This window comes from Pseudonaja textilis, chromosome 10 (assembly GCF_049901715.1).
Source record: "Pseudonaja textilis isolate UNSWEBS1 chromosome 10, rPseTex1.2, whole genome shotgun sequence".
In the NCBI taxonomy this organism is placed as follows: domain Eukaryota; kingdom Metazoa; phylum Chordata; class Lepidosauria; order Squamata; family Elapidae; genus Pseudonaja; species Pseudonaja textilis.
In genome coordinates this window covers 9,377,650-9,396,766 of record NC_141999.1, presented here as the reverse complement: position 1 = coordinate 9,396,766, position 19,117 = coordinate 9,377,650, and the positions used below count along the sequence as shown (strand labels likewise).

Genomic DNA, 19,117 nt, shown 5'->3' with positions numbered 1-19,117 from the left:
GATGGATGTATATAGGGATTCCTAGCACTAATTTGTTTTTCCTACAACAACTTTGTAAGGGTGGTTGACCTGACTCATCCTTGTGTTGACTCCGCTGAGGATAGATTTCAATGTAGGCATTTCCAGTGTTAATCCAGCACCTAACCACTCCGTTCTGCTGTTCTGTTACTTGAACTAAAATATTCAGGTCCATTTTCCAACCTTCTGTTAATTTGCAAGTTTATTTTTCTCTCCCATATCAAATGGCATTCTACAGCCAATGAATAGTCTGAGGCCTCATCCAGCTATTTTTGATTCTCCCTGTCTCACATTTTTTTATTCCCTCTAAAGCCGTTGCGTATTTCTGTGTTTCTGCAATCCTTGAGGTTGTTTCAAACAGATTCCTTCCCCCTTCGATATTGGGTTGTGCTGTTTAACTACAGCAGGCATGACACTCAGAGAGCTGTGCTCGCTAAAGGTATTCCTCAGCACGGCCAATGCACAGATAAATAAACAGAAAGTCAGAACTAGCTTTAACACCGTATTTTGGTTCAATGGGTTTCCTTCCCTTGCCTTCCGCTAACGGAGCTGGGATTGCAACCCTACCCTGGGAGCTGAAGTGACCAACTGATGGCTTTAACTGCTGGGCCATTCATTGGAAATCTCCACTGGGGTTATTGAGGAATTTGCAAGTTATTGTAAGAGTGCTGATTCTTAGACATCCATTTCCCTCTTGGCTCCAGCTGCGAAGGAAGTTTCATTCCAGTTGGGGAACCCTGTTGGTGAAACAGGTTTTAAAAGTTGCCCTCTTGAAAATCATCAAAACTTCTCTTTACTGGCTGCACATCCTTCTTTTCATCACATTCTCTCCTTGAAAGCATCAGAAAGATGTTCTAGTATAGGGGTCTCCAAACTTGGCAAGTTTAAGACGCGTGGACTTCAACTCCCAGAATCCCAATGTGGCTGGCTGGGTAATTCTGAGAGTTGAAGTCCACGGGTCTTCAAGTTGCCAAGTTTGGAGATCCCTGACCTAGCGCAATCCTACTCCAAGCATAAAACCAGGAGAGCTATTGGCCTTTCAAGAGTTGCTCTCCAGTTTTCGGATCTATGAGCACACCTGGAATTTTGAATGTATGTTCGGAGGGCTGTGGTGGTCAGGGTGTGTTCATTTGCAAAAGGGACACTGGGGCATGAATACTGAGAAAATTTTTAAAAAGGCTGTTTGATACCAAAAGCACCAGGTGGGAACCTAGACTTCACATTTGGCCAACAGATTGAGCAGACAGGTAGGCATAGGACAGGTAGGCATGATCACAGGTGCATAGGTCATTTGATTTCAGGTGAACAAATTATGCAGGTCACTTTACTTTCTATTTTAAATACTTTACAAAGGTTGCTCTGTGTAGGTAACAGAATAACAGAATTGAAAGAGACCTTGGAGGTTTTCCAGCACAGCCGTCTGTACAAATAGGAAACCCTAAACGATTTTAGACAATCTAAAGAGATTTGTCCTCTCCTTGATTAGTGTCCACCCATTGCTTCTTGTCCTGTCAGCTTTGGAAGCCATATTGCGATCAGATGCTCCCACGCTGCCATATCTGAGCCTGGGAAAGTGGGAGGGGGGAATATATTGGAGTATATCTAGTTAGACATAATAACATCCTTTTTCTGATTCAAGGTCAGGTTGCGTTGCGCATAACTGAGAGGAAGTCTTAACTAGGGATGGATGGTGATTGGGCCATGTGATGTGATGATGGGTGCAGGGGATGGGTTTTGTAGTTTTTACTTATTTGTAAGGAAGCCTGGAACTTTCAGATTGGGGTTTCCCCAGTTGTGCCAGTTACTATCTAAATAAAAAGGAACCTTTGAGAAAATGTCTGTCTCGGAGTTATTGGGCGGGATGGAGGGTTGCTGGAATGCTGACAGTTGTCCAACCTCTTCTTAAAAACCTCCAGTGTTGGAGCATTCACAACTTCTGGAGGCAAGTTGTTCCACTGATCAATTGTTCTCACTGTCTGGAAATTTCTCCTTAGTTTTAGGCTCTCCACTCCTTGATTAGTTTCCCCCCATCGCTTCTTGTCCTGCCTTCTGCGCTTTAGAGAATAGCTTGACTCCCTCTTCTTCTGTGTGGCAGATATTGGAACACTGGTAAATTAGCGTATGCCCAATTTGTGCAAATACAGTTTCCGCCTCTCTTTTGGTCTCCCTTCCTCTCTCTTTTGAATGATGTATGCACGTCCATCTTGATCACAACAATTCTCGATGACTATATGTGTTTACGTATAGGGAGAATAGGAGTTCTGAAGTAAGCGGGCATTATTTTAATTATTTCAAATGGGCAGCTTATGAGTCAAAGGCAATCAAAGGCAATTTTGGGATATTAACTGAAACGTAGAGTATTTTCAGATGTGATGTTGTTGCTGTGATTATTTATAGAGTCTCTACAATGTTCTGAGTGCTGTGTGGATATTAAAAGATTAAGCTAATCCCTGCCTACAGGCTGACAATATAATAGACACAAAACAAAAATGGGAAGAAGCAGAAAAAGGAAAGAGGAAAGACTTGCTGTTTGAGAGAGAGAGGAAAGAATCTTATCCTATACAAAGTGTGGTCTTAATTTTTGTAAACACTTTGATTAAAAGCAATCTTTATTTATGCAACAAGCTGATTAATCAGGTGAAATCTTTTTAAATGGATGTATTTCATCAATTGAGGATTTCATCTGGAGTGGGAAGTCAGATTTATCCTGGAGGAAGATTATAGAAAACAGAGAGCAGGAAAGGGCTTTGGGAAGGAAAAACCAGAAGGAAAAGAAGAGAGGAAGTCAGCATAAACATTTACACATGGTGTTAAATCTCTCTCCTGTTTATCCTGTCAGTCAAAGTAACTTAGTCCAGAAAAGCAGAGAGCTATTTTAGGAATGTATGAATGGCTGGCTCTGATCTGCCTCATTGTCTCATAGATGAATATTTGGGGGCTTGCACAAATATTTCTATCTGAGAAAGGAGTGATGAAAGCTTTTAAGGAATGTAGGTAATTTCCCTCCGGGAGGGAAAGAGGGCTGCTAAAATATTGTCTTTTTTCCTTGATGCAAGAGAAGTTGCTTTTGAATGTTCATATGTGGAGTCCAGTTGTGCGTCTTGGCTGTTGATCTAGAACTGCAAAACATGGAGGTCCATGGCCCAGATAGCCCCTCTGATATGGTATTTCCAGGTGGTCAATTATGCATTGCCCAAACGTGTATGTTCTGCTTATTACTGAATCCATTACCATGGAGCTGCTTCAATCATCATGGGGATGAGAGTTTACTATCTTTCTACTGTTCTGCTTATTACTGTCTGGATGGCATAAAGCAGACAGAGTAACTTCACAAAGCATCCATACAAAGTCTTTTTCATTGGATCATCAGGCATCCTTATCAGCTCACATTTATGATGAGGTTCTTCTTAATGTCCAATCCTTTGCATATCTGAATTGTGGTTAAAAAGATGGTTACCTCTTTCATCCCATATCATAGAGGCAGGGGGTAGAGCTGCTACCATGAGGTGTTGTGTTCAGGCAAGAGTGAAGAAACCTCCCCCAACCCACCAAGGGTCAATTCAGTGACCAATCAGGGTTACAGATGTGACCACATGACATGGACTACATTTCCCAGGATACCGGAACTACATTTACCATGATGCATTCCTTTAAAGGGACAGCTCTCAATTCCTAACTAACTATCCCAAATCGCATTAACTCTAAACTGTCAGGACAGCACAGTGTATATTTGAAGATATTGAACTCCAATACTAAAACATGTGAAGAGCCTATAATATAGTAAATGATGGGAATTGCAGTGAAGGTATAGCCATAGAAGATAATATTTGTAGCTCAGGGTTGAACTATGAAGTCCTTGGTGCTCTGTGGGCTTGGTGGTTTCCTTGCAGACTTTTCATTAACAAAATAGGCAACATCATCAGTGCACTGATGAAGTTACCTAGTTCAGATAATGAAATGTCCGCAAGGAAACAAGCCCAGAGAGCCTCAGGGACCCCTAGCATACCCAGTTTAACAATTCCCATATGGAAGCTCCATCATAGGGTTTCATGGGTTGTAAAGCATCTCTGCAGTTGGTGGGGAGTAACTTCACCTGCTTATCTTTGGATATATAAATGTTTTGAAAGTGGTCTCACCCACAGTGACAACTATTTTATGAATGGGAAAACCCTCAGCTCACAAAATGCCAGTTTCCAGACCTTCTCACCAGCCCAAAATGTGGTCAACACAAGAGCTAGATTTCCTCCAAAGAAAAAAGCTGTTAACCTTGATGATAGTGGGACTTCCTCTGAAGGCCATTGGTTGGGAGACTAGTTTGCTTCCATGTCCAGGCAGTTGGTCACCGTGAGAACAGATTGCCGGACTGGATAGGTCATGATCCAATCTAGCATAGGAGCTACTTGTGTTTTTATGAAATAAAATAAATAAATAACATTTATTTAACAATGATGAAGCCGTTTGGAAAGCAGTGCAATGCGGAATTCCTGTTTGGTGCTGCTAAGAATGGGGAGCCCCAGGGGTGGGATTCTACCAGTTCGCACCTATTTGCTAGAACCGGTTGTTAACATTCTAAGCAGTTTGGAGAATCAGTTGTTAGAAGAAATTACTGGCCTAATCCTGTAAGGAAGGCAGGAAGGAAACATTCTGGTGTTGCTTACAGAAACTGCCTCTCCATTAACCCTTATTACATTCTTGGCAGGACTAGACTTCCTGTCTCAGGAACTTCTCTGGAGTTTTTTTCCCCCTCCTTTGCTGGTACTTTGCTTGTGTGCAGTAACCATTCAAAGTTACAATGGCACTGAAAAAAGTGACTGATGACCATTTTTCACACTTACAACTGTTACAGCATCCCCACAGTCATGAGAGGTCAGGCGAGGAGATGCGTGCCTCAATGTGAGTGATATCGAGTTGGCCACACCCAGCCAGTCACATGACCACCAAGCCACACCCACAGAACTGGTTGTTAAAATTTTTGAATACCACCCCTGGGGAGCCCCCAGAGCGTTGGCATGATATTAGCCAGGGCAGTGACCTCTGGTTCAACATGCATTCTTCACTTCCCAGCTCCCTGATCCAAAGTGTTGCCATTTCCGTTGATAGATTGGGTTAAAAACGCAGCGGGTGCCGGTGCCATACATGCTCTCACAATGGCTAAATTCTTACTTCTAAATGAGTGTATTCAGTTAAGGCAGCAGCTGGTGCGATTTCCAGAAGAAAATAAACATTTCCTTCAAATATTTTGATTGGCAGCAAGACAAGCCAAATACTTGCCCTCCAAATGGCCAAGAAAGAAATACAGGAATGCGCAAAATCTAGAAATATAAATCGGGCCATAGTAAATTTTTCAGAAGGAAGCAATAAACGTCTGTGGCTTTTTTTTAAAAAAAAAAAAAACCTGTTATGATTGAACTGGTAGATTTTGTTCATGGTTTAGGTTGGGTTAGGAGGATGGGGCAGGACGAAAGAGAGATGGTCATCTCCAGCTGCAAATGGAATGAGAAACCAGAAAAATAGGAGCAGCAAAGAGATTTTACCCTTTCAGGCAAGACCCACCATGAAGAATGAAAAAGCGGCACCAGGCAATAGATCATAATAGAATAACAGAGTTGGAAAGGACCTTGAAGGTCTTCTAGTCCAGGGGTCTCCAACCTTGACAACTTTAAGATTTGTGGACTTCAACTCCCAGAATTCTGGGGAGTTGAGGTCCACAAGTCTTAAAATTTCCAAGGTTGGAGATCCCTGTTCTCGTCCAACTCCCTGCTCAGCAGGAAACCCATTTTAGATAAATGGTTGTCCAATCCCTTCTTAAAAGCCTCCAGGGGTGGAGCACCCTCGACTTCGGAAGGCAAGTTGTCCACTGATTAATTGTTCTCACTGTCAGGAAATTTCTACGTAGTTCTAGGTTGCTTCTCTCCTTGGTTAGTTTCCATCCGTTGCTTCTTGTCCTGCCTTCTGGGGCTTTGGAAAATAGGTTGATTCCCTCCTTCTTTCTGGCAGCCTCTCAAATATTCAAACTCTGCTATAATGTCACCCCTTGTTCTTCTTTTCATTCGACTGGCCACACCCAGTTCCTGCAACCATTTTTGGTATGTTTTTAAGATTTAATCCACCCTCTGAAAAAAACCATGTCAATCTGGATGCCATCCCTGAAATGGGTTGCTTTCTTTCCCATCTTGCACTGGTCTTCTCGGAGGTATCTGGTTGGCCACAGACAGACAAAGAACAATGAACTGACAGAACAGATATGAAAAGATTGGATTTGGAGATTTTCACGCTCTAAAGCAATTCATTCAACTCTCTAGATCAAACCAGCTTTTCAATTTGGACCAACCATTGAGAGCAAATCACATTATTGGATGTCTCTGGATGTGCCAGAGTACTCGGAAGGGGTTTGGCTCATGTGGGAAATTGATTTACAGAATCAAATCAATACCATAGTTTGATCTGATCGTTGTTCCTCCATACTAAATCGTTGGCTTGAAAACAGATGAGATACAATTCACATATAACTCTATCCCAAATTGGGCTCCAGTTTATCAGGTGCTGGAAAAGGTTAGTTTCTGTCAAACTCTCCTTTTTTGATGTAACCATAGAGGAAAGCTATTAAAATGCAGAGGAAATACAGTATATCGACTGAATTTAATGTAAGTTAGCCAAATGAAAATAAAATCCAGCTTTTTGTAGTTCTGCCCTGATCAGACTTCCAGCTTTGCCCACTTTTGTTCAGGGTCACTTCTAGTCTTCCTTTCAAAGTCTGGAATAACTGCATGTCTGAAAGCAGAGGTGGCATTCAGCCGGTTCTGACCAGTTCTGGAGAACCAGGAGCGGAAATTCTGAGTAGTTTAGAGAACCAGCAAATCCCGCTTCTGACTGGCCCCGCCCCCATCTATTCTCCACCTCCCGAGTCCCAGCTGATTGGCTGGGTCTTCTTTGGTTGCCCTGCACAGGAGAATGGAGCTGGAAAGCAGGTTAGTGGGGTGGGGAGGGAATGGGGGTTTTGCAGAAACCTTCCATATCCTGCCATACCCACCATGCCACGCCCACCAAGCCACGCCCACAGAACTGGTAGTGAAAAATTTTGAATCCCACCACTGCCTGAAAGATGAAATCCTTCTGATAGAAGCATTAAGCTTAGGCCAAAGGCTAATCCTTGACTTACAACTATTCATTTAGTGATCATTCAAAGATGCAATGAAAAAAGTGACTTATGACTATTTTTCGCACTTATGACTCTAGTAGCAAATTTAGATGCCCGGCAACTGGCTCATATTTATGACCATTCGTTGTAGTGTCCTGGAGTCAACTTTGGCAACCTTCTCATAAGCAAAGTCAATGGAGAAGCCAGATTCACTTAAGAACCATGTTACTAACTTGGGGCAAGAAAGGTAATAGGGCAAAACTCACTTAACAACTGTCTTGCTTAGCAACAGAAATATTGGGGGTTTTTTTGTGGTCGTAAGTCGAGGACTACCTTTACTATAGTTAGTAAACCTCTGCTAAACCAAAGCTCATTTCAATATAGAATTATAACTATAGTGCAGACAGAGAGAGAGAGAAACGCATCTTCCCCCCACATTAATGGCTTATAACACCTTCATAACATCACCCAACCGTTGTTGAAATGGTATAAATCTGTCCTCATGCTTGTTATTCTTACATAACAACAGTTGGATAACTCTAGAAGACCCCTTTGAGTCACCAGAATGGAAATGACCACATTTGAGCCCAAAATTCATGTTGCTAAGGGAGACGTTTAAGTGAGTTTTGCTCCATTTGACAGCTTTTCTTCCCACATTGATTAAGGGAATCACTGCCGTTGTTAGCTTAGCAACCTGGTTGTTAAGTGAATCTGGCTTCCCCATTAGGGCTACCTGTGTGCTCACCCAGGATATCCGCTTTTTTTTCCTCTTCAATGTGAAATCCCACAGCAAAACCTGGTAAAATCTCTACTCCCAAACATCTGGATTCTGTAAACGTATATGGAACAACTTAAAGCTGCTCTTGCTAGATTTTGCTTGCTTTTCCCCCCACCGCCTCTTTGCTTGTTTCTCTTCCATGGGCTTTTTCTGGGTTGGCTGATTTGATGCCGTATTTTAATTTTAATCAATGGAATCCTTATCTTCCTGGGGTGGCTAGAAGCATGTGGGTATTGTTTTGCCGCCAATCAAGGCAAAGGCAACCTGTTAGGGTAAATTAAAGAACCTTTGCCAATTGCAATTGCAACAGAGGATTGTCTATGCTCTTCTTGGCTTCTAGGATGTTGAGCCTTTTTGCTTGGTTGAGTATCCGCCAAAAGTTTTATGAATGAGCTGAGCCGTCTCTTTTTTTTTTTTTTTTAATTCTGATGCACGCAACACGAGGAACAAATTATGTTTTCTTCCTGATAATATCTTATTTGTATATTATTAGCCCATGGTCAGATGATGATGAGATGAAGGGGTTGGAGGTTTTTTTTGTCTTTCTAAAGAAGTTGCAGACACAGTCAGGGTGTTCTGATATTGCTTTGCTGTTTAATTATGTTTAAGGAGGGAGGGAACTTTACTAATCTCTTACCTAAGAGTAAATCCCACGGCATCCCACATCCAGAAAGACACCTGATAGGTTTGGTGCTGTGTAAATGGTGATTTCTCCAAATGTTTGATAGAAAGAAAAAGGTTAGAGAGATAGAGACAGACAGACAAACAGACAGGTGGAGGGAGGGACAGAGATGAGGTTATACCTTATATGTCTGGTATAACCTCAGACACAAATAACACAAACACACACACACACACACATGTGTACATTGTGATACGTAGTGGTGAGATGGCTCAGAAGTTAAGACGGTGAGCTTGTCAACCCAGTTGTTAACAACCTGAACCGGTTGTTAAATTCCCCCTCCCTGCACTACCAAAGAGGACCCCGGGCCCTGCGCTGCAATATAGAAATAATCAACGGAGCGGCTGGCATGTGGGAAGGAGGAGGCCGCTTTCCCTCTTTCTTCTTCCTGCTCCTCATCCTTCCCTCATGCTGTCCACTCCGTTGCCTTGTTTCTCCATTGCAATGCAGCACCCAGGATCCACTTCAATAGTGTGGTGTGTGTGTGTGTGTGTGTGTGTGTGTGTGTGTGTGTGATTTAACAACTGGTTCACCCAGGATCAGGTTGGCTGTCGTGAAACAGTTTTTAAATTATTTAAATCCCACCACTCTGTGTGTATGTGTGTGTGTGTGCGTGCGTGTGATATATATGTATATATATGTATTGTGTTCAGAGGCCTGATGATGGCAGATGAGATTCTGCCGAAACGTTGCTACAACTTTAAAAGCACAACTATAATGATGTGGGAAAATACCCGAACAAAGCTGAATAACATACATGTAAGTACCTGCGAAAACTTAAGAAAACAAATATATATATATACATACTGCAGCTGCAATCTCACATTACTCTGAGAAGCACAGAGCCGGAGACAGAAGCCTGAAGATGATGAATGAGACTTCATCGAAACGTTGCCTAGATACTTCGAATCTTACGCGGGAGAAAACCCGAACAACCAAAGATCCACATACAAATACCCGCGAGAACCTCAGAAAACAAATACATATATACATATATATATATATTGTCTACCCAAGCTCTTGCCAACCTGGCAGTTCAAAAGCATGCAAATGCGAGTAGATAAATAGGTACCATTCTGTTGGGAAAGTAACTGCTGGCCACATGACTGCAGAAATGTCTTCGGAGAGGTCTAGCTCAATGGCCTTAAAACGGATATGAGCACTGCCCTGTCATAGTCGGTAACAATCCTTTTATACTGATATTCCCTGAAGAGAAACTAAAATCTTCTACAGGTAGCTCTCGACTTATAACCACAACTGAGACCAGAACTTTCATCACCAAATGAGGTAGTTGTTAGGCGAGTCAGGTTCAATTTTACAACCTTTTTTTGCTATGGTCATTAAGCGAATCACATGCTTTTTAAGCAAATCTGGCTTCCCCCATTGACTTTGCTCATCATTGAAGGGTGTGTGAAACAATAGCCCTTACTTTTGGGAGGAATTCTTTTAAGCCCATGTACTTTAATTATCAGAACTCGAATGGTTGCAACCTTCCCTAGAACCGGCCTCCAGAGGGTTGTCATCCCTGTTATAAGCACAATGAAATAAACATTAACCAACCCGATGTAGATGTCTTCTTTGGTGGGACCTTTGAAGCCATCTCTATAGGGGGAAGGCGGGCAGGAATGTCAACAAAACAAGGTCCATTTCTTTACATACATGGGGAGGGGTTCTACATGTGAAGGGGAAAAGAGGAAGAGAAGCATGCGCGTGACACTCTGGACAAAGCATATTAAAATATTCATGACCCTCATTTCTAATTCTGAAATGTTGGCAGATAGGACAAAGCCAAGCAAATTTTTCCATTTGTGCAAGATTTGGGGCCCCGTTGCATTCTCCTTCCCCCCCCCACCCTCTCTCTGTCTCTCTCCCTCTCTCTCTCTCTCTCTCTCCCCCTTTCCCTTAAAATTGTCTTAAAAATGAAACCAAACAAAATTGTGATAACAACAGCAATAGCACTTAGTGCTTGCCTCTGCAGGCAGTTTACAATGCCACCATATTGCCCTCAACAATCTGTGCCCTCATTTTACTGACCTTGGAAGGATGGAAAGCTGAGTCAACCTCCAGCTAGTCAGGATTGAACTCCTGGCTGTGGACAGAATTAGGCTGCAATACAGGTAGTCCTTGACTTGCAACCACAATTGAGCCCAAAGTTTGTGTTGCTAAGCGAGACAGTTGCTGTGAATCTTGCCCCATTTTATGACCTTTTTTGCCACAGCTGTTAAGTGAAACAGTGCAATTGTTAAATTAGTCATACCGTTGTTAAGTGAATCCGGCTTCCCCATTGACTTTGTTTGTCAGAAGGACGCAAAAGGGGAATCACATGACCTTGGGACACAGCAGCAGTCATAAATGTGAACCAGTTGCCAAGCATCTCAATTTTCATCACATGATCACGGGGTCATAACTGTGCAAAAATGATCAGAAATCTTTTTTTTTTCAGCGCCACTGTAACTTTGAACAGTCGCTAAATGAAATGTTGTAAGTCGAGGACTACCTGTATATCAAAATAGTCAAGATGACACCTGCAATTTCATAATAGAAGCCACTGTAGAAGTTGCCAAAGTCCACATTTGTTGACCCCACTATGTATGTTGTAGGAACCCAGCTTGTTGTGTGGCCAGTCCATCAGCAGCAATGCAGGTTTAGTTAGTTCTTAGTAACCACCATAAGGACTAGCAACTTGGTCATTCAGTGAAGTCCTTGCATGTGAAACATCATGATTTTACAATCTTGTTTCAGCTTTCCTGGCTTTACAGACCTGCAAAGATGACAAATGTGAGAACTTAGGGGGATTGGGTAGAAAATTTTCACAAGTAGCGAAATCAAACAAACAAGGCTAACACTCTAATGACTTTAGCAATTCTAAGAAGGAGAGCTGCTTGGAGCCCCGTTTTCCTCTTCTATTTTTTTCTTTTTAAACCCATAGAGGAGAAAGATGTACTTTGCATAACTCGCCTCTCTTTGTTTTGTTATGCTTCGCAAGCTGCTAGTAATTAGCACATTTCCACTGTTGCTTTTATATTCTCAATGGGCAGCCCTTTGCCAAGACTGGCAAGTTCCAACCCATAAAATCTGGCCTCTCCAGAAACCCTTTTTTTGGGGAATGCATTAGAGAGGACGAGAAAAAGAGGGGAAAATGTGCCCTAAGCGCTGAGCTTTTCGTTTGAATTTGCTCTTTGTGGAATATTATTTATGGCCATGTGAAACATAATGAAGGAAGGCGAGCCCTCCCTTTGCTCCGATCGAGCGGCTGGGTAGCGCATGGCGCCTGCCTGCCGTTTATCTCAAGATATTCATCTTCTGGAGTTCTCACAGCCAGTGTCGCCTAAGAATACGTTGGCATGATCCAGCGAGTGCGTGAATGAGTCAGCGCAAACTCTCAGGCATGCTTTGGGCTGGAGCAGGACAGAAGAGACGAGAGACAAGAGAGTGGGAGAGAGCAGAGTTGGTCACAGGGAGGTGGGCAGCTTAGCTAGAAAACTATCTATCTGAAACTGCCGCTGCCACAGCAGGGCAGGAATGTTTTCAGGGGATATGGAAGACGAAAATTATACAGTCGGCTGGGATCCAGGTGAAGGGTTGCCTGTGTACCTAAGAAGCAATGCTTTATTTATTTTTTTGCCTCTGAGGAGAATAATTGTTGGAACGTGTTGGGCGCAACACATTAAAACTTTCTACCCAAGCCTCCATTTGAGAGCTAATTTTCATTTCATTTTTGCTTAAAAAATTGTTTTAAAAGACCCAAGGGCCAAACAAGAAGTAATTTTCTTCAGACCCGTAGCTGGATTTCCAAATGTCTCCAAATAATTGGTTAAATCTCATTTTCTGCCTACTGCAGAAGAAAGAGAAGAAAGGGGAAAAAATGGGTTAAGGTTTGAGGAAGAGTCTGTAATAGAATGAGAGAACGTGTAGAAAATCTTTGATTTGGTTCCAAGCATCTCCAATGGCAGACAAAATAACAATACAAAATTTCTTGGGTCTGGATTATTTATTATTTATTTCCTAGCTTACTTAAGACACTTCTTTTACATGGAAATATTGGAAAATTCCTTGTGTCTAGTCAGAGAATTGGTCTGTTGACTTTAATATCTACTTGGAAATTCCTGGGATTAATAACGATGTGATCGATAGTGTTGAAACTCTCAGTACAATTTATGAAGCCACTCCAGATCATAGACTGATTTGAAAAATTGCAATGACAATGGTGGAACTAGAGAGGAAGCAAAATCAAGAGAAGAAGAAAAGAATTTCAGAATTGCATTTTACAGTTCCTTTGAGTGATTCAGCCTTCAGCCCAGATGGGAAGGATTCTCAGAATTTACTTGAATGAATTTGGAGGAACCAGCCCCCATTATCCCCACCCACAAAGGTATTTTTAAAAACCCTTTAAGATTCATTATTACAAGCACAGGTAGTCCTTGACTTACGACCACAATTGGGCCCAAAATTTCTGTTGCTAAGTGAAACCTTTGCTAAGTGAGTGTTGCCCCATCTTATGACCTTTCTTGCCACTGCTGTTAAGCGAATCGTTGCAGTTGTTCAATTAGTAACCTGGTTGTTAAGTGAGTCTGGCTCCTCCATTGATTTTGCTTGTCAGAAGGTCACAAAAGGTGATCACATGATCCTTGGATACTGCAACTGTCATAAATATGAATCACTTGCCAAGCTTCTGAATTTCGATCACGTGACCACGGGGGAAGCTGTAATGGTTGCAACTGTGAAACATGGCCATAAGTCACTTTTTTCAGTGATGTTATAACTTTGAACAGTCACTAAATAAACTGTTGTAAGTCAAGGACTGCCTGTAGTCCTCAACTTACAGCCATTCATTTAGCGACTGTTCAAAATTACAGCAGCACTGAAAAAAGGGACCTATAGCCGGTCCTTGCACTTACAACTATTACAGCGTTTCCTTGGTCACGTGATCAAAAATCTGTTGCTTGGCAACCAGCATGTATTCGCTATGGCTGCAGCATCCTGGGGTCACGTGATCATTATTTGCAACCATCCTAGTTGGCTTCAACATTCAAAGTCAATGGGGGAAATCTGGATTTGGTTAATAGCCATATGATTCACTTAGCAAGTGCAATAATTCGCTTAACAACCGTGACCAAAAAAAAAGGGTCATAAAATCAGATGTAATTCACTTAAAAACCATCTTGCTTTGCAATGAAAATGCTGGTTCCACCTGTAAGTTGAGGCTTTTCTGTAATTGAAATTAAACAGGATGACCTGATCTCACCATCTTCTCGGCTAAAGTAGGTAAAACACGTTCCCAACCAGAAACCCAGAATGTTGGAAATGCAAAAGTGAACAGGGCACCTTCTTCCACATGTGGTGGATATGCTCGGAAGCCAAGAGTTATTGGAGTAGGATTAAAAAGTGGATGGAAAGAAACACACACAAAAAAAATTGAATTCGGACCGGAACTGTTTTTATTGGGAATAATAAGGGGAGATTATACTAAGACAGACCAAATACATCATTTTACATATAACAATTGCGGCCAGAATTGTGTACACAGAGTACTGGAAATAGGATAATACACCATCTGAGGGGACAGTGATAAGAAAGATTTTGGACCGTGCTGAGATGGACAGGCTGGCCTTAGAGTTAAAAGGTAGAGGTGAATCTGGTTATTATTTGGTCTGGGATGCCTGGTACATCTGTTTAGACAATAGACACAAAAGTAATACAGTAACTAATATATGAATATGAATGTTGGTGATACTGGAATGTTGTTGAAGGTATTGATATGTTATAAATTGTTGGGAAATGTTTAATAAAATTTATTTTAAAATAATAATAATAAAGTTGGTAAAACATGGTTGCATCCTCAGAGAGGGTTAAACTTGCTGGGTTAGTGTCAGCTGATGCTCCATCCACCATCTTGCTAGTTTTAACCCACCCGTCCTACAGATGCCAGCAGTTCTTGGAGCTCCTGCAGATTTGGGAAGAAATGCCAAAATTAGTCAAGCTGTTTCTCCTCTCTTGCCAAGGAAGCAGCGTTGTCCAGAAGAAAGAGATTTCTTTCTCTTCATTCATTTTTCCTTTTGCAGTTGCTGTGAATTAAAACAACAACAACAACACAACCTCTTACTGTAGAAATAACATGACCTACACTAAGCGAGCTTTCGACGGTGTGTTTATCACCTCCGTCCCTCAGGCTTGTCTCTGTACAAACAGACCACCCAAACCTGGCAGGGTCTCTAGACTTCCTCTGTGTCGCCCTCTTTGTGTATGCCAAAGCAGATGGGCTGGTGAGCTTTAGGACTCACTGCTGTGTTGTCTGTGTGTAGCCCTGGAGAACAGCTAAACAGTTTCATCCCTGGTTTATAATTGCATCAGCAGAAATCTGGGGGAGACGTTAAGCCAAGGGTCTCCAACCTTGGCAACTTTAAGACTTATAGACTTCAACTCCCAGAATTCCTCAGCCAGCATAGCTGGGAGTTGAAGTCCACAAGTCTTAAAGTTGCCAAGGTTGGAGACCTCTGCATTAACCTATTGCAGCAAATCCTTCACCCCACAGTGTTGTTCCCTGAAACAGATTTAATTTGCTGCAAAAGAAGTTCAAAATTAACAGTTTCTCTCCTATTTTCTCTCCCCTTCTCTCTTTCCAAAATTAGGTACCTCTGAACTTAGCCCGTTCTCCGACCCACGGCAGTTTGATCGGTCCTTCTCTGCTCTACCAGGCCTCACCGAGACCCGGTTTCCAGACCCAAGAATGCATTACCCTGGTGCCATGCCTGCGGCCTTCCCTTACACAGCGACACCATCCGCCACGGGAATCGGTGGCCTCAGTATGACCAGCATGCCAACGGCCACTAGGTTCCACCACACCTACCTTCCCCCACCGTACCCCAGCTCCACCCAAAACCAGAGTGGACCCTTCCAGACCAATCCTTCTCCCTACCACTTGTACTATGGTGCCTCTTCCGGATCATACCAGTTCTCCATGGTGGCAGGAGGAGAGCGCTCACCAACCAGGATGTTGCCATCTTGTCCAAGTGCCACAGTAGGAAACAACTTGATCAACCCCAGTCTCACCAGTCAGGCTGATGGTGTGGAAGCAGATGGTAGCCATAGTAACTCCCCAACAACCATGACAACAACCGGGAGGATGGACGAAGCTGTCTGGAGGCCATATTGAAAGAGCACTGAAGGCCAAGCCATGTTCTTCACCAATTGGTGGGTCAAAGGAGAAAAGAACCAAAAAGAGCTGCAACTGGCGATCCTGTCCACTCCATCTCCAAAGTGGCCTTGGCATCCCAAAATGAGATCGTTCTTGTCCAAAACATAAGATAATAAGAAACGGAAAAAGCACAGGAAGGCTAGAGATAGCATGAATTTGGATACATTTCAAAACAAATCTTCATAGGTTCTTCTCAACAAATGATCTGCAGCAGCCTTTCCCCAACTTGGGGCATCCCGATGGATTTGGACTACTTGGAGTTGTTACCTGCACACACCTTGGTGTCTCTCAGCCACGAAAGACTGTCTGTTGTGTCCAGAACAGACAAAAGAATAGGTAGAAAAGAAATACTCTTCTCTGTTGTAGCAAAAATGGCCAAACACAAAAAAGCTCTGGTTCAGCATTTCCAACATGGTGTCTCCCAGATAGGTCAGATAATACCTTCCAGTATCCCCAGCCAGCTTGGAGATTATGGGAGGTGTAATCCAACACATCCAGAGAACAGCTGGTTAGAGAAGGTTGTCCTTAGCAATCATCTCAAAGGCCAAGCAGTGTTTCCAATGGGATGGATGGATGGATGGATGGATGGATTAAAGGTTCTTGATATTAGTCCCTCGAATAAGGGAGCTGATGACAGAGGTCTGTGAATCCAGGTCAGGCTGAATGTTTCCCTGTTTTGCACTGCACACGCTTTCTCCTCTCTTAAGATGAGGCAAGAACAAAAAGTGGAAAGTGGATCCATTCTTTCCATCTCTTGTGAATTTGTGACCAATTGATTGGTGCTTCTCCAGTCACAGCCATAAACCTGAGTCATTAACGATCCCCATCCAGAGCAGGCAGAATCTTAGATATCAAGGCCTGAGTTGATACAAAACAGCTTTGTCTAAAAGTGAGCAGAGCTAAACAAGGACGGGATTTCTGGTTGGGTCGTAGCTTTTTGCACTTATTCAAACGATAACAGCCCTCTAGTTTTTGAATGTGGTAGGAAGGTTTTGGCGCTAACCAAGTGTCCACATCCTTACTCCTCACTACTTCAGAGGGTACAAGCAACAGTGGCTGGTCTCCACCAGTCCTAGTGAGATGGAGACAGAGCTAAAAAGAGCCTCATTTGCTGACATTCGCAGCAAGGCTCAGACCCAAATTTAGTCCTTTCATGAATTAGGACCACAGTTTGACCAAGCAGTTGATCTAAGATCCCAAGTTCAGCATCTTGTCCAGAGACTAAGCCAGGCGAGGCATCTCCTGCAGGTGGCTGTTCTTGGCTATATTAGTTGTATGAAAAAAATATTCTGCTCATTCTCTTTTTAAAAAAAAGAGGCATCAAGGTGTAGATCCTTGGAGGGTGTTCAGTGTGGGAGCCAAGGGTGGTTGGTTTTTTTGTCTTCGTTTTGCTACTGTTAAGCCAGTGCAATGTCTATAACTTATCCCATCGCCACATCTTACACAGCTCAAAAAGGAAATATCACTTGCACACACACACACACACACAGAGAGAGAGAGAGAGCACGGAGTTCTTGGGTGGGAGAGGAAGACAGGAAATATTTGGTTGTTGTTGTTTTTTTAAATCCTAGAGCACCACCCAAAATTAATCTCTAGCTTTGGTCATGATTTAAATAAACCTGTTCTGTTCTTCCTTACTGTTGTTTTCAGTCTAATAAAGAAACCGGTGTGTTTTGCCTAAGGTTGGAGTCAAAATCTGAGTAACAACTAGATTGTATTCTTTAAAAAAAAAAAAAAAAAGGAAGAGAGGGGGAATTGTCCTTAGGTGTAACCTTAAACCTGCATGACACCAAATAACCTTTATTGAGCGGAGCTTTATTTTTGCAACCTGGAGCCCTCCAAGTGTTTAGTTGATAAACCTCCAAAATTCTGAGCCAGAATCCCTTCGGGTAAAAAAACATAAGGATCAAGTCCAGTGGTGGGATTCAATTTTTTTTACTACTGGTTCTGTGGGCGTGGCTTGGTAGGCGTGGCAGGGGAAGGATACTGTAAAATCTCCAGTCAGAGGTGGGATTTGCCGGTTCTCCGAACTACTCAAACTTTCTGCTACTGGTTCTCCAGAACTGGTCAGAACCTGCTGAGTACCACCTCTGATCGAGTCCAGCAGATCTAAAGGGTGCCAGGCAGTCAAGGTGATCCTATGGGATCTGCAGATAGCAGACGTGTAACAGAAATCGGCAAGCATGTCACGTCTGAATTCCCCGTTTCAACAGGTCAAATAACTCAAGAAGGCAGCCACATCCATCCTAGTAAAGCTCCACCACTTTTTCACGTGCTTCACATCCCATCTTTGAAAAGGGCAGGGTTTTGAGGGTGTGACTGTGGACGCCATCTTGCCTTTTTTGACTCCCCCCCTCCCTGCAGGCACCCTTGCCATTTACCAACTGCGACAGTATTATATTTAGGGTGACTGGCACCCTCTGCCTCAGGTCCCCTTTTGTAACATCCTGCGGGTGATGGATATTATCAGGAAACTTGGAAGGGTCTTCCCCCTTGGTCCTCATAAATATTTAGCCTTGAAACAACCGTGACTGGATCTTTCAAAATCGTTTTGGGTCATTCATTCACATCCATATCTGAGAGCTTGTTTGGAACACCCAGGAAACTGAAAAGATTCTCCTTGATCTGGTCCTCTCCTTTGCTTTAACTGACATCCATGGTTTATCTAAGACAGTCTTTCTCAACTTTAGCAACAGATCGCTGGCTGGGGAATTCTGGGAGTTGAAGTCCATCTTTGCTGGCTGGGGAATTCTGGGAGTCAAAGTCCACATGTCTTAAAGTTGCCATGTTTGAGGAACATTGATCTACATTCTGCACTTAGAGCACCCATGCTTTCCAAGCGGCAAAATTGGAAGATCAGATATGGGGTTGGTTTCAAATTCTGATTCGGACAAAGGGGAGATGGTGGCCTGTCTATACTCAGGGATGCATTTAGCCTTGTATAAACACCAGATCTTAGTTAAAGCGCTGTGGGCAGTGAGGGCCAGCAACATGGTAGTGAACATGTTCTCAAATGAGCAGAGTACCTTAGTCTGTTCTCCAAAGATGTATTTTATAGGATATTGTACGAGGCAGAGAAATTTGAAAGAGACTGTGTACCTATTGTAATTTCTTGCTAGTTGTAACTTGCAAACCACAGCCAAAGGTTCAGGTTTATGACAGACTGTTGTCCCCAGATGTGAAAAAAACACACGCATCTCTTTTATACAACTGGTCCAATATTTGGCCCAGGTTTCTTTGTTGATGTTATTGTTGTTGCTTTGCACTATAGTATGCTTTTTTTAAAAAAGAAAGGAAAAGATGCAC

General features: G+C 42.7%; 1 protein-coding gene across 1 annotated transcript in view; it reads left to right on the top strand.

The window, feature by feature from the left end:
* The window catches only part of RUNX3 (RUNX family transcription factor 3), a 90,513-nt gene extending 73,023 nt beyond the window's left edge, over positions 1-17,490 (top strand). Inside the window, exon 5 of the mRNA XM_026702602.2 lies at positions 15,246-17,490. Within this exon, the coding sequence (XP_026558387.1) occupies positions 15,246-15,769 (524 nt within the window). The 3' untranslated portion in view covers positions 15,770-17,490. The remainder of the gene's footprint in view (positions 1-15,245) is intronic.
* Positions 17,491-19,117: the final 1,627 nt, after the last annotated feature.